At 34.9% G+C, this 15926-nt stretch overlaps 1 protein-coding gene across 4 annotated transcripts in view; it reads right to left on the reverse strand.

Annotated features, from left to right (window-relative positions):
- Positions 1 to 15926, reverse strand: part of NALCN (sodium leak channel, non-selective) — a 328066-nt gene that overhangs the window by 294919 nt on the left and 17221 nt on the right. For all 4 annotated transcript variants that reach the window (XM_069467070.1, XM_069467067.1, XM_069467069.1 and 1 more), the window contains exons 2-3: positions 14470 to 14616; positions 11236 to 11418 (exon numbers count right to left, since the gene is read on the reverse strand). In XM_069467070.1, the coding sequence (XP_069323171.1) occupies positions 11236 to 11418; positions 14470 to 14577 (291 nt within the window). In that variant the 5' untranslated portion in view covers positions 14578 to 14616. The remainder of the gene's footprint in view (positions 1 to 11235; positions 11419 to 14469; positions 14617 to 15926) is intronic.

A 15926-nucleotide genomic window follows, 5' to 3' on the forward strand; every position in this document is an offset into this window, starting at 1 on the left:
GTCATTGGGTACACAGACACCCAAATAGGATAAGTTCATATGTTATTTTTTCAAAACAATATTATTTTACTTCTTTTGTCATTAAAAATGTTATATGTAGTGTTACTATAATTAGCCTCTTATTGCTCATAATTTGCATTAGAAATGAATTAAATTCATTATGATATAGAATGAAAGCTTATCATTACATTGAGGATTATTTAAAATGTAACAAATGAGGATAAACAGTATTATTTCCCTGAGAGACCAACAGAGTTGCCCAGAGCCAAGGCTGGAAGAGAGATACACTTTTCACAATGTATCCTTACATATTTTTTAAACTAATGTTCGCATGTAAAATTTTATAAAATAGATTTTTTAAGTGAAGTTTTTAAAAAGGTGTACATTTTAGCTTTAACAAAAATCACTTCTTCAGTTGGCAAAAATAAAGTTAAATTAAAAAATTGGGGCCTCACAAATTCAGAATATAAAACTATCAATAACAAATGTAGCTAAGTTTTAGTTTCTTATTTACTATATAAATTTGTTTGCTAAGGAAACTGATGTTGTAAAGTTGACCCATAGTATATTCGAACTCTCTAACAGAAGGATTGTTTGAAATCATTTTAGAAGCACTGGTGGTGATCACAAATAAAACAAAAGCATACAAATATTTTATTTTCAAATGACTTCAATTATGAAGACTGGCTTAGTGAAACTTCTCCTATATAACATGAAAAACTTCCTTGAATTAGGAAGTGATTTCAGTTGTATTGTTGGGAACAATTCCTGCTTTAGACTTTCCAGAAAGTTACAGTGTCACCAAAAATCCCACCACATACTAAATGGAATGCAATGGTCAATTAGAACTGGCCTCGTTTTACTTTCCTAGTAAAATATGGAAATAATCCACTGGATATAAATCTTATATATTATTTTTTGGCTCATGTTTCCAAGAATCATTCAATATTCACAAAAACCTTCAATAAGCAGTATTACAGTGACCCAGGATACAAAGACCAGTAACATTCAGAGTTTTCCCATCTTTTTTTTACTTTTTGCTCTTTAGTGTACATTGTCCTTGCCAATGTGTTCTTCCAGACTGATCTGACCACAGCCCAGTCTGATCACCTTCTTGAGTCTCACATCATGCAACAACTGACAACTCAACTCTTGTATATAGATAGTGTTCATTTTGTGCTACTCACAGGATATTCCTTTGTAATCCCTATTGGTTGTTGCATGAATTTATATTTGGTCCCTCTAATTTATCAGATATAATGGTGAAGTTTGAGTTTCCTACTTCAATCTCCTTTGAACATATTCTCTGGTGTTACATTAAAAAAAAAATAGTCTATCACCCATGGCAAATGTTTGAGTTTGTTCTGAAGATTATTCACACCTTGAGACGTTAAATGGGATAGTTTAGGTGATATATCCAGCACCCAGCACAGTATGTGCTGATACAAATATAGATGATATTAAATGAATGATTAGGTAGGAATATGAACCATGGCTTAGACAGAGACCTTCTGTGGATTACAATGCATACAGCACAAAGTCAATTAATATGCTTAATGAATGCATCCATCCATCCATCCAACCATCCACTTACTGAAACTACTCATATTGCTTCTAAAAAGAAATTATTCCCTTTTGGCAAAGAGAGAAAGATGGGATACCTTTGAAGTTAGCATCACAAAATTAAGACTCTTCCTGTGTGATCATGAAAGATCACAAATGAGATCATGTGATAACTTCTGGGTATTTTCTGGATTAGTATAATTTGAATAAGCAGAGCTAAACATGCCATGCAAATATGAATAGGGTCATGTTTACATAATTTGTGCATTACAATGAAATTATAAAAACAACTGAATTGTAGGAATTGAAATTATTAATACTATCATGTTAATCATTATCAATAATCACTAAGGTTCAATAAGTTTAAAATGCATTTCAATAAATACAGCCTTTGAAATCTTGCATTTCGAAATATAATCTTGGATTACATTTTGTGTCTGAATACTTATCAAATAATCTCTTTTTCAAGGGCCTTAACCTTTGAAAATAAAGTTGCTATGGTTTAAGTTGCTGTGAATCAGTTTACATGTCCACATCCTCTAAAATTCTACCCTATTAATGCCTGAGTTATAATATTTGCAAATAATAAATTGTCCCTTTTCCCTGCTTTCAAAATATGTAACCAGAACCTAACACACACGAATGCCCAGTGATACCTGAGCCATTTTAACACCTCAAATATGAAAGAAAGGTTTTAATTTGTCTGTTGCATCAACAAGAACTGGAGGGCAAGAGAGTGCTTGGGCTATGGGCAGAAATCAGCACTCCGGTGGCTGAGTAGATGAGTGATTCAAGAGCTGTCTGTCAATTCTTACAAAGGTAAACATTTGAAGGCTGCCAATCAATTGTACAGTATAAGAAAGTAAAGTGTCATGCAAGGGTTTAACAGCAGAGAAACAAAACACATTTATAGGGATATACTTTGCAGTCACAAAATGATATGCACTGGTATAGTTTCATGAGTGCATGATTTATTGCTCCGTGTTCCCAGGGCCCATCTGTCACTATGTCTTAGCATTATTATTTATTACTTCAACAGTTCTTAAAGGATGCATGCTACTTTCACCTAGATCTATTACCCAGATGTAAAATAAACAACTGGGAATCGTCTGAAGAAGTCACAGTCTGCAATACTGAGATGCTCTGCAATGGCACAGACGTATATCACCCAAATAGTTTCCTTTTTCCTCTAGGGATTTGGAGAGCAAGAAAGCTTCTAGGAAGAGGAATTAGTGGGGAGTCAATTATCAAAAAAAGTGACTGGAGAGCATTAATTAATTGGCAGATACCTTCAAGCTTGGGGAATATTATAAAAGATAGGAAATCCTTAAAACAAATATAATCCTCTAAGAAAAATGTTTAAAGACATCTCTTGCTGGAAGGAATTTCTGCTTCAATTTCTTTTTCCAGCAGTACATCCAGCATGTTACCTCCAGAGTGAACTTCTCAAACGCAAGTCAGATTGTGCCTCTCTCAGATTAAAATCCCCCATGCATCTTTACTGACCACAGAATGGAGTCAGAACTCCTCCCAGGGCCTGACGCAGCCAGGCCTGGCTTCACCAAATCCCCTCCAGCTGCTTCCTATGCATAGTCCATCTGCTACATCTCCTTTGAGCTCTCCAAAGTCCCAGGCTGTTCCCTGCCTTTGCATCTCCAAGTCTTCATTTTCTCTGTGAAATCCCTTTCTTCCATCCCTTACCATCCCCGCTATAGATCACACTTCCTCGTCCTTCAAGACATCCCTTCAAATTCCTCTCTTCAAATTTCCTCTGACATCCCCAAGCAGATTTTTGTGGTCTCTCTCTCTCTATCTCTCTCTTTTTTTTTTTTTTTTTTTTGGTGCCCTCCTTCCCCGTAGCTTTTCCAGACCACTACTGAAGCACTTTCACAAAACACTGAGGGTCTATCTCTCACTACCTGGATTCTCAGCAATACCAATATTTGCTATTTATATTTGCAAAAATGTTTGCCCCCATATCACTATGAAACTAGAAGAACCACTATAATGAACCTGTACATGTGTCAGTGGAGAAGTTTAAGTTGTCTGTGAATCCTGCCAAAGATACAGTGTATGATGCAGGTGTATCTCTATTGTTCTCTTTTTGAGCTAAATCTTGTGCAAGCATTGTTTAGTTACTTAACTATTTATAATAGTGCATCCCTGCCTTCCTCTTCCTTAACTTTCCCCTGAAAGTTAGCCTTTCATGGGACCCAGGACTTAAGTTTACCAACCCAGACCCATTTTATCATATTTTATCAGTTCTGAAACATATTCTCCCCTGCTCCAATGCAGTTTAACACTCTGGATTTAGGATGCACTTGTAATTGATTACAATCTTACATTTTACAATCTAATTGTAATTAACACCATTTATTATTTCTTAAAGACCTGTGAACCTGTGAAATGATGCTACTTCTTACAATTGATGACATCAGCCATTCAGTGAAATATGGTAGTGAAATTTTTTTGCTTATTTACATACGAATATGTTCTGTTTTTGTTGGGTTCATACAAACCATCCACTGCTGAGTTCAATAAGAACAAATAACTGAGTGAAGGGTCTTTTAAATCCTTTTTTAATATGCAGAAATATGCAGGTATACTGTTACATAGGCATAAGAGAGTGAGTTAGTGAGATTTGGAGAAATTGGTTGGAAATACCCTAATATATTATTAGTTTTCCCATTTATATTAACAGAACATAGGTGCCTATTTTCTGACAATGTGCTACCCAACATGTTTTCAGGAATATATTGGATGTAGGAAATGAGGAGTGCCTGTATGTATCAAGCCTGGTCTACAAAGTGGGTCAGGCTTCTTTTTTTGAGGACAGGAGCTCTGCTTGGGTTTGTGTTTCATTTCTCCTAGGGCAGTGACGAGCTCATTGTAAGCATTCAATCAACAGCTGCTGAATGATTAAAGGGAAACCTGGAAACTATACTTGGGTTTAAGACTATAGCTCTCTCTCATATCACATATCTTAAATATCTTCAATTTTTACTACCTTAATGTTTTATATTCATATTCATACATATTTTGATATGGTAAACCAATAAGTCAAAAAATTAGTGGGCAATTCTAGGGAGCTACAACTCCAGTACTTTTGTTTTGAAAAATAAAGTTTCTGGGTTTGGTTTGTTTAGTATAATTTTATAAACAAGGTATCATTAGATAATATTATCTTAGTCATTAGGCATGAATCTTGGGTGTATCATATTATTGCCAAAACAGGCTAGTTATAATTTTAAAGAACTATGTATGATGGACGGGCAACAATACACTGGTTTGCTTCTATAAATATTTTATTATGGACTAATATAGTTTTATGCATGGAAAACGCTCTTCCAAAAATAAAAGGCTATTATTCTCCAAATCATTGATGTATGTGTCCATCAGCTCACATACACTCTTTCACAAGAAGATATGGCAAACTGGTGCTACTCAAAGATTAATAACTAAATCTGACTGTTCTTTAGAACTATTTTAGTTGGAAATTAGTGCGCATTAAACAGTTAATATTTGTACAGCTCTGTTCCAAACAATGTGAAAACTTATTTAGAAAAGTATAAACTGATAATTAAAACAGAACCCAAATATTCATAATGTCCCTATATATGTATGAAGAAACATAAGCTTAAGTCTTACAAGTGAACAAATACAGCACGTATTTTCAAATTACTCTGAGTAAGGAGACTAAAAAGGTGAGTGAGAGGTAACTGCAGTGCTGTTGGCAAATGCATTAAGGTAGAAAAGCATGAAAAAATAAGTTTTTTGGCAAGCAGGTATTTAACAAAAGTTTTTAAAATTATGGTAGAATTAATTGATCAGAGCACAGTAACTTGAACTTGAGCAATTTAAGAAAGAGGTCCTCTAAAAAGTATTACAGAGCCCCTATGTGGACTGATGTGTTTTTATTATGATATAACTTAAAATATGTACATATTTCTCATGTAACTGTAAAAGGAAAATAAATTTACATATTTCAAAAATGTAAAGCCAATAAAATTAAAATTAGTAACATAAATCTAATGTGACAAATGACATTTTGCTAGAACAAAATCTGATTAAAATTTAAGTTTTAAATATAAAAACATAATCTCAAACCCAATTTGCTCTTTGATCTGTGTCTGTTATGACAAGCATATTCGAAGAAGTCTGTGGTACAAAAATGATAAAGTTATGACTTGGATTTCACATCATGAAAATGACAGTAGGCACCAATTTAATTGTCACAGTCTAACAATAAGGGGAACCATGATGGCAAAAATTCAGTGAGGTGATACATTTAAAGATTGGTTTAGGATAATCAGACTTCACATTTAAACATATTTAACTAAAACCTCAGCTAGCATTTAAATATAGAATACCAGTTTTCATGAGCGATGAAGCTGTGCTGACTACTTCAAGATAATATTAATGATGCAATTACTACTAAAATCTGCATTACATTTGTATTTAATCTAATTATTCCTGAATGCAAAACAGAAAAACCATAGCCAATTTTAATTTTAAATTTTCAATTCTTACAGATTGAAAATAAGAAAAACATTTTTGGTCTTAGTAAATAGCTCATCATTAAATGTTGATGGAAATAAGAAAATACTGGAAATGGCTAATTTACAGCATTTTGAAAACTATTTGGTCATAAGTCAAAATTTTTTTAACTATTGCTTGAACTTCTAATATTTAAATTATTAAAACATCTGTTCATTCAGTGCTGTGTTCACTTGGAATGAATATATAATTTATGCATCAAGTACACCTCTGCTTTTTTTTATCATTAAACTGTGACAATTACAGCAGTGCCTACTGTCATTTCCATCATGTGAAATCCAAGTCTTAATTTATTAAATAACCTAAGAAATAAAAGTTTTATTCTAGGAAAATGTCATTCATTTGTTTCAATCAAGTTGGAAGCTTAAAGAAGTCAACACATGGTGATTTCAATCACAAAGTGCTTCACCCAGAATATTCAGATCTTTCAATGCATGGGCAGAGGTTGCCATAGCCTGAAAGGCCAATTATGCAAGTGATAGAGTCATCCAAGGGCTCCTAATGAACCACAAAAGACAAGATAGGGCTAGGTGAGGCCCAAGGGGTTAAGTTATAATTGCATAAAAGATTTTAGTATTCTCTCAAGACCAACTTTCTCCCAAGGTGACCTCCTGAGATCACCAATTTTCTCAATCTATGCTTATCTAAACCTAGTGCTTAGAAAAAACTGGCCTAGCACCTTTGTGGAAGACCCAGACAATTTTGGAATCATCCTGAAATCTGTTCCTTGAAGCCATGGCAAGGTGCCCATCCCTTCCATGAACCAAGAGAATTCCATAGTGCAGAAATTACTAATAAGTTTAGTGGATTCCTGAGTGGATACCTCAGAAAGTGAGCCTGAGAATAAATGGCAAAATCTGTAGAAATGTAATTCAGCAGGCTATAAATGCAAAACAAAAGAAAGAACAAAAACAAATAAATAGCAACTACAGCAAATGTCTCCAAGGTGCTGTAGAAAGATCAGAGGAAATGGAACATCCTAACTTCGTAAGTATACCTAAAAAAAACCCTTTCCAGGAGACCAGAGACCCACATTAAAGAAACTCTTAGAATAGAATACAACTTGAGTAGGCAGGAACACTGGGGCCAATGGATAAGAAGTATTAGATTAGAGGCCAGCAGTCCAGAGGAAGCAGAGCTCAGAACTGTGATGGCAGGTGCACAGAGAGGCTTTATTTTTTTATACATCATGGCAATAACAGTGGAGGGACCCCTTATATTTACCTATTATGTAGAAGAAACTCCCATTTCATATGAATGTTGTTTTAGGCAACAAAAACAAAACAAAGATCAAGCCCTTATAAATATATCATAGATTAAAATAAATAAAATAATACATAAACATATAACCAAAAAATAAACACCGAAGTAGATGAAAACAATGATAGAATTTGACAAAATGACCAAAAGAAATTTTAAAAAGGTACAAAAGTAACACAAATCTAGAAATAGGAAAGCACAGAAATGATGTCTAAACAATAGGAGACTGTGAAAAAAACATTATTCAGGAAATAATTAAAAAGAAATGAAACAACCATTTTAGAAAGAATAGTAAAGTATAAGGAACACAAGAGTGAACAGAGACCATGGGGAGTACAGTAAGGGAAATAGAATGTAGAAAAGATAAAAATGAAAAGAAACACATTAAAAGAAAATGATGGACAGAAAAGACCAAAACGTAGATCCTGGTATATCTGAAATACAAAAGGAATCTTGAAGAACACAAGGAATGAAATAAAACAAATATCGTATGATGGTCCTAGTAAAATACATATGTAACAGTGAACAAAAATCTGTGTTCTCATAGAACTACTCACTTTAACAATAAAGAGAAAGACTCAATATTCAGAAGAAAATGTCAAATCACTTAGATTGAAAAAAGCCTATTCTCAGGAGCAACATTCTACACCACAAGACAATAAAGCAACACACTTAAGAATCTCAAGAAATGAAAATGTGAGACAAGCACATTCACAAAACTAGAAATAGACCAAGAAAGCAAACCTAATAAAGCAAAGAAAGAAAGAAATAAACATAAAAGTAAAAATCAGTTAATTAATTAATTAAGCTGGTTCTTCTTCAAAATGTCAACAAAATAAATAAAATCAATTGGCCAATCTAAAATGAAATGAAACAAAACAAAAAACAATACTAGCCATTCTAACCAAAAAAGAAAAAAATTCTAAGCAAAGTAACAAAAACAAAATGCAAAATTAGGAGGAAATACTAACCAAACAGAGGAATTAAAATTGGAACTAACCTTATGTTAACAAATTAAACTAAATAGTGGATAATTTTCTAAGAAAATACACTTCATTAAAAAGACCTCAATAGACCAAGCAAGTCTAAAACAGACAATTTCCATAGAAGAAATGGGAAGTGTTGCAAAGGGAGCCCCACCAAAAAAGCATCAGGAGCAGATAGTTTCACAGGGGATTTATACCAATCTTTGAAAGTTAAAAAGGTTCTAAGGGTACTCAGACTATTTCAGAGCATGCATGCAAACATGCACACCCACACACACGCACACACACACCTCAATGCAAATTCTAATGTCAAAACCTGGCAAAGATTAGACAAAATTTTAAACAAATAAAATAATAACAAATGCAATCAAATAGCACATTAAAACAAGAAAAATGTATTTTTTTTCAGGAATATGAGGATAGTTCAATATTTAAAAAATCTATTGTATTGTAAGACCTACAGAAAAAAAGTCATTTGACAAAACTCAAAATCTAGTAATGATCCAATTCTCAAAAATTGTAATTAATGTTTATTCACTTAACCTGAGGAAAAGTATATACTTCAAACCTAAATTTTTTAAATTACTTAAGGAGGAAACACTAGAGGTATTCTAGATAAATCAGCAACAAGAGAAAGATGTTCACTGTCTCTAATACTGTTTAAACTTTTATTGGCAGTATTAGCCAATCCAATTAAATAAGTGAAAGCAATAAGGGGCAGAAGAACTAGAAAAAGAAACAAATCTGTCTTATTTGCATACAATATGATGATATGGAAACATCAAAAGAATTAGTGGAGAAACTACTATAAATAATACAAGAATTTAGTAAATTTAGTAAAGTAACAGGATATAATATTAATATAGAGAAATCAATGGCTGTCATTTAAAAGAACATTAATAAGTTAGAATAAATAATAGGATATAGGACCTCATACAGAAAACAAAATGACAAAATACAAAGCATAAATGTAACCAAAAAATGTGCAAAATCTATATAAGGAAAACCATAAAACATTCCTATAAGACACAAATGCAGACTTGCTAGACCGGAAAGACCACCCATGATTTGGGATAGGAAGAATTGTGCATGGCACAAAGAACCACGAACAAAGCCTAAAACAATGGCAAACTGGGGAAAATAATTGCAACTTACAACACAAAGGGCTAATGCACACAGAGTGGCCAAAATTTGAATGAAAAAATAACAACTTAAAAATGGCTCTTAGATGGATAGAAATGCAAATTAAAGCAACACCGAGTTCCATTTTCCTCCCAGCAGATTGGCAAACATCCAGAAATCTGACGTATTTTGTGTGACCATGTGAGGAAAGAAGCACCTGTATACATAGCTGGTCAAGATCCAAAACAGTTCAGGGACCATGGAGTATACAGAAACTATTAAATGGCACCATCTGGAAGCAATCAGCCACACCTAGAATGTAGAATATGCCACAAGACAGAAGACTCACATCTCCCAATGGATCAATGACATGGAAAGATTTTTTTGTACGGTGTGAGAAGCTGAGACCTCATAAACTTAAAGGGACTTAAGGGAGACTTAAATATAATAATCAAATACACTATGTAAACTTTGAGTCCTGATTTGAAGAAATCAACTGCAAAAAAATAGATATCTGTGACAACTGGGAAAATATGAACATAGGTTAGGTGTTAGCCTACATTAAGGCATTATCATTAATTTTGCTACATATGATAATGGCACAGTGGTTGTGCAAAAAAAATTCTATCAGATAGAGATGCATAAAGAATTATTTCTAAAATGACTTGTCTTCTCAGATTTGCTTTAAAATGAAACAGAATTGGCCAAATATTGATAATTGTTGTTGTGGAGTTATAGGGAATTAAGACAACTATAATCTACTTAGGGGTATATTTATAAAAGTCCATAACAAAAAGTTAAAAATGAACACAGTAATACATTGACTGTGATCACTCTAATGATAGCACACAATGGCACATGCATATAAAGGAAGCAAATAAAAATGACCAATAACTATGTATTATGCATTTTCTCATTAGATTCCCAAAATCCTTATGCAAAATGAAACACTTTCCCACCAAAATTGTCTAACTTGAGATGCTGGTACAAATGGTAAATGAAAGAGTTAGGAACTGAGTCAAATTTGTCATTTATCAGACCCTAAAGTCCGCACTGCTGTTTCATTTTACCACTGTCTCCTTAAATAGCACAATTTAAAATTCTCTAGGGACAGCATCATCTACATGTTTTTAACCTCTGTAAAGGTTAGTGCTACAGAAGGGAGAAAGATCTCATGACGGAAATTTTCTTCCTTTTCTTTTTCTTTCATTTACATTTTTTTTAATTTTTGTTTTCCAATGATGACAATTTCATGCTACACATTCTTTTCCTTATAATCCCACAATTCCTTTCCATCTCATGCCCTTTCTTTTTATCCTTTTAGGTGTTCAAAACACCTCAGGTTAACAACATCCTGCTGAATATTATGCTCTCACTTTATCCTGCAACATTTATGCTGCATTCTATAATCAGTAAGTATTAGAGTGCCTCCTCTGAGCCAGTCACTGTGTCAGGTCACAGGCTCAGCCCTAGGTGGCGCGATAAACCCTACTCTGGACTTCACGAAGTTGGCAGTCAGACCATCCAGTGCCTTCCCAGATATTCTAAGGCTTTGTGTCTCATAAAATTTATTTAACTTTCTAAATATTCTCATGCAACATATTTCTACAAATGTCTGAAGTTATGCCTTTAAAAAAACCTTCAAGATGAATAAAATAAAAGAATGTTTTGTTTTACCAAAATTAACATGAAAGTATTATTAAACTGATGCATTTTGGTTTAGCTTAAAGGACATGGAAGTGCTCACCTTGACAATACCACGGATGTGCATTTTGGCTATCATCTCTGCCGTGTAGAGAAACATCAGTAAAGTATCCAAAGTGAACGTCACATACTGAAGAGGAGGATAGTGCTCGAAGGTCATTGGCGTGTTCATACACACAGAGATGACGCTGATGATGGCACAGATGCGCAGCAAAGAGTGAACCCACTGCAATAATGGTCCAAAGTCATTACATGACACTATCAGCTGGTATCTTTAACTTGTCTTATAAACTACATTATTTGGAAAACATAATATTAAGATTAAAATATTTCACTAGTACGAAGGTAATGAAGAAGGGGATACCATCTAAATGCATATAATGTGCTAAATATTTTCATATATTTTGATATTGTTTAAGTTTCAAAGCAGCTTGTTTCCCACATGAACATGTTAAGACTCAGGAATGTCGAGAGGCATTTCTGTGGTCACACACGGATCAGAGGCAAAGCCTAGACTGAACCTGATCATGCTACCTCAAGCCCCCGCTCGTTTCCTGGGCATCAGACCACAACATAGGAAGACTGCAAGATTTTGGTCCAATTCAAATATTTGTTAGTAATTTAGTCATATAGGAACTTGAAGTGCCATTACTTTTATCCTTTTTTCTACTATGAACACTTAGTATTTGGGGCCATATTCTATTTACTATAACTTTTCTATACCTAGCACAGTGGTCTATCACAGGAGATCACAAATGCTTTTTAAATGAACTGATACATAACACATCCCAAATATAGGGTTTTCTTTCTATTTGTATCTTACATATAACCTACTTGTACAAAAATATTTTTAAAAATCTGGCCTCATCCTACATTTAAAAAAAACAATAAATGGATTTTTTATTTTGGAGAACATGTTTTGTACAAATTCAGTCCAGACATTTTTTTCAAATTCCAAAAAATAAGTTTCTGAGCAATCCTAGCAGCACATCTGCTGTCTGAAGATTTTCTTTAAACCCAAAATAAAGAAGAAAGAATTAAAAAGATAAATGTGTGTGTTTACCTGTGTATATGTATAGGACACACAATCACCCACATCAATATTTTATTATGAAAACTAATATGTAGGATAAGAAATACTTATTGATAATTGCATCTACATGCTAAACCCACACAATACTACTATTTAATTAATTAGTCCATGATTCTTAAACATAATTTAAATATATTATTTATTGACTATCTTGGATATATATGCAGTCATGTTAATTCTTTAACATTATAGTCTCCCTAAAAACATTTTTAGTTTTGTAGTATTAATAGATGGATTCTGCAGCTACGCAGACGAGCAGGCACTCAAGATGAAAGACAGAAAAGACTGTCGGAACTTTGAGGAGACTCAGACACTTGTAGGGTGATGAGTGGGTTATAATATTTATTTGACAGCTATAATATTTGCATGAAGACATAATGCTGCTAATTCCATACCATATAAGCCACTGATGATTCAATTTATTTTAAGGGTTGATATACTTTTCATGCAATTTGGAACCACTTCAGAAAACATCAGTGTGTGAATTTAGCCCCATCTAGACTTCCAACATAAAGGATCTAATTACACAAAAGAGCTTCAAAAGATGGGTTCTACCACAACAAATCTGTTTTGAATTTGAAGAAATAATTTTAATTAAGCATTAATAATTTTTTAGTAAAGGCCTCCAAGGCTACATCTATAATTCTACCTTCTTCCTAAGTTCTTATAAAGCTCTGTACAGGGTAAAAGTTAGTGAGGGCTTTATTCTCTGTTCCATTCAATTCTCTAACATAAATGAAGACCTACTCTTTGTTAGAAATGCTGGGCTCTGAGAATACAAAAATGGAAGCAACACAGTTCTGACTCATGACTATTTTGCAGTCCAAGAAATAAAAACATATATATGCCATATATGTATAATATATGTATATTGTATATATGCATACAATATACAATGTATATTTACAGTATAAAGTTACACTATATACAATATAAAGTTATGTTTATATACACATATAAAATAGTCTAAGTGGAAAGAGAAGACAGACAGTTGACTTATTCTATCAATAGTGGAAGTGAGGGACCTTTCAGAGGAGGATGGGGACGAGGTGACACTCAGCCAGCCCTGGTGGAGGAGGAAGATTTGACTCATCAGAGGAGCTGGAAAGGGCCTCCTGGATCAGGGAACAACATGAGCAAAGGAAAATGATGTGAAGAAGCCAGAGAGCCTGGAGGAGCAGGGAGCCGCCACTAAGGCTCAAGCAGACAGTGCATAGGTCCAGGAAATGGGCAGTTACTGGACAGGTTAGAGCCTGAATAAAGAGAGCTATGGATGTAATATTAATACTAACACATTTTAATTTGCTATGAAGGTAATAGGGATGTTTCAGTGATCGGAAAGCAGAGGGGCAACATGAGCAAAAACAAAGAAATGTGAGCAGGTTGGGAAAGAGGTCTGGAGGGCAGCAAGAGACAAAAAGATGACGAGGGACAGGAGGGAGCCCCAGCAGGTCCCCTGCATAATGGTGAGGGGAAAGACAAGCATGAAGAGACAACAGGTCATTTCATTTTGTTACTTTGGCATCGACTACGAGTTTAACAATGAAGTTGACCCTACTTTGTTTTGTAGAGCTGAGATTCCAAGACTGAAGAACACGCATGCCGGGCTGGCTTGGTTCTGGTTGCTATGGTGTCTAGCATTCAGTGATACCTGATATAGCAGATCTTCCCTTCAAGTCCTCAACAACTTAATTAGGCAGAGAAGGTGACAAAGTTCTTCAGAGACACTATCCCTTATCTCATTAACCTTTACATTTACTCAAAACTTGCAAATCAGAAGGAGACCTTTAATTCCAAACATGTGGTTATTGTCTCACAGATTCAGGCATGCTGAAAACTGTAAGTAAAGGAAGTTTGTTAGGAATAGGTTGCTCATCCTGGACTCCAGCTTTGGATCGGCCTGAGAGATGGTATTATCTCCACGCTGCGTGGCTCTGAGGACAGCGTGCGCAGTGGGGAGGGGAGGGAGCCGGACCACCTAGCAAATCTTCCTACATGAGTAATTCACAGCACACCTCATTATTTCATTTGATTGTTCACAACTTCCAGACTCTGAGACTCATCCATATTCTCCTGCAGCTCAAAGAGATATTTCAAAGCCAAAGGTACATGATTTTTGAATTTGCGAATCAAATTTCCCTTATATCAGCCTGTGCTTCTCCATACTTCAAAGCAGAAACTTACTGGCTTGTTAATCCAGAGTATGTCAGCGTTGTCCGACAAAGATTCATCAGGGCCAAAGTCAGTAACTGGCTGGGCTTCCACCCTGGAGCTTTGCTTCCTTTTGAGCATGCTGAAGTTAGCTTTGGTGAGCAAGTGCAAAACCACAGTCTGGGAAAAGAAAAAGTCATGTTTGTCACCTAGAGCATCTTAACCCTCATCAAAAAAATCCATTCCCCCATGTATATTTATGCATTTGTAAAGCATACATGTGTTCCACTCTGATGTATATAATGAACACACCCAAATAGAAATTTTAAAAGTACGAGATAATATTAATATTAATAAAAGCTTGGGCTTTTTTCTCACAACACAATAGCTTATCTTATGTACTTCATAAGCATTTTAGAGACTACTGGTGTAGAATGGCTGGGGTAAAATAGCTTTGCCTCTTAGGGTACTCACATTATTAGGAAAATCTTTTAGATGTATGTCTAAATACCTAGAGCTGTCTCCATTTACGGTGGTCTGTGCCAGAGCATTGCTGACTAATCCAGACGGAATATGCAGATCTTCCCTGGGGTTTTCCCCTGTGTTAATTCAATATGACATTCACAGACATCCTTATGTCCAATGGTACCCAAGCTGATCTTCTAATTTTGTCCTTTTCAGAGAAGATGAAGGCCAGAGAGATTGGGGGCAGAACTTTCTCTATATGGAGATTTTTTTTGTATGAGTGCAGTGATTATCTAAATTCTTTTGGCTACTCTGAAGTAAATCCTTCATCAAATTACACTGAAGAGGGAGATGAGATGCCTGTCTGCAACTTAAATTTCCACAACTCTGAGTCATCCACATCTTGCTGCTATACATGTCACCTCCCTATGGCCACTGCTACCACCTGCTACAACTCAGCAGCCATTTGAAGGGGAGCCTAATACATGTCAGCCTCTCAGGACATAAATCACAAAGAAGTGGAATATAACGTGAGAAGAGACGTTATAAAGGCAAGTGGTACCTCTGAGTCTACCATGAGACTTCGCATTTGATTAACACCTGGTTTCAGTCATAAAGGAAGGAGAGGCTGTAATGTTTCTTGGATGTCTACTACATTTGGGGCACTGAACAATGATACTTTAATTAATCCTTACAACAGGCCTAATAAAGAAAACATCTTTTCTTTTTGCACATGCTTGAGAAATTCCAGCCTCCAGGCAGGTAGTAACTTGACCAAGGTCTTCCAAGCAAACTGGAAATTTCTCTACAAAGCCTAAGGTGTTTGAGTTACTAGAGTTGACCATGCTGATGCTGAGGACTAACAGGAGAATTTCTAAAGTCAGGTAACAGAGAAAAAGAGTGCTTCAGACAGCGCACAGCTGTGCCGTGTCAGAAATGCCAACTCAGGAGAATGTAGTACTGCAGTTTTAACACCAGGCAGGTTCACGGGTCTCCTATCTGGTGCTCCATGGAGCTAGAGAAAG

The sequence above is a fragment of the Eulemur rufifrons genome, chromosome 4 (assembly GCF_041146395.1).
Source record: "Eulemur rufifrons isolate Redbay chromosome 4, OSU_ERuf_1, whole genome shotgun sequence".
Taxonomy (NCBI): Eukaryota; Metazoa; Chordata; class Mammalia; order Primates; family Lemuridae; genus Eulemur; species Eulemur rufifrons.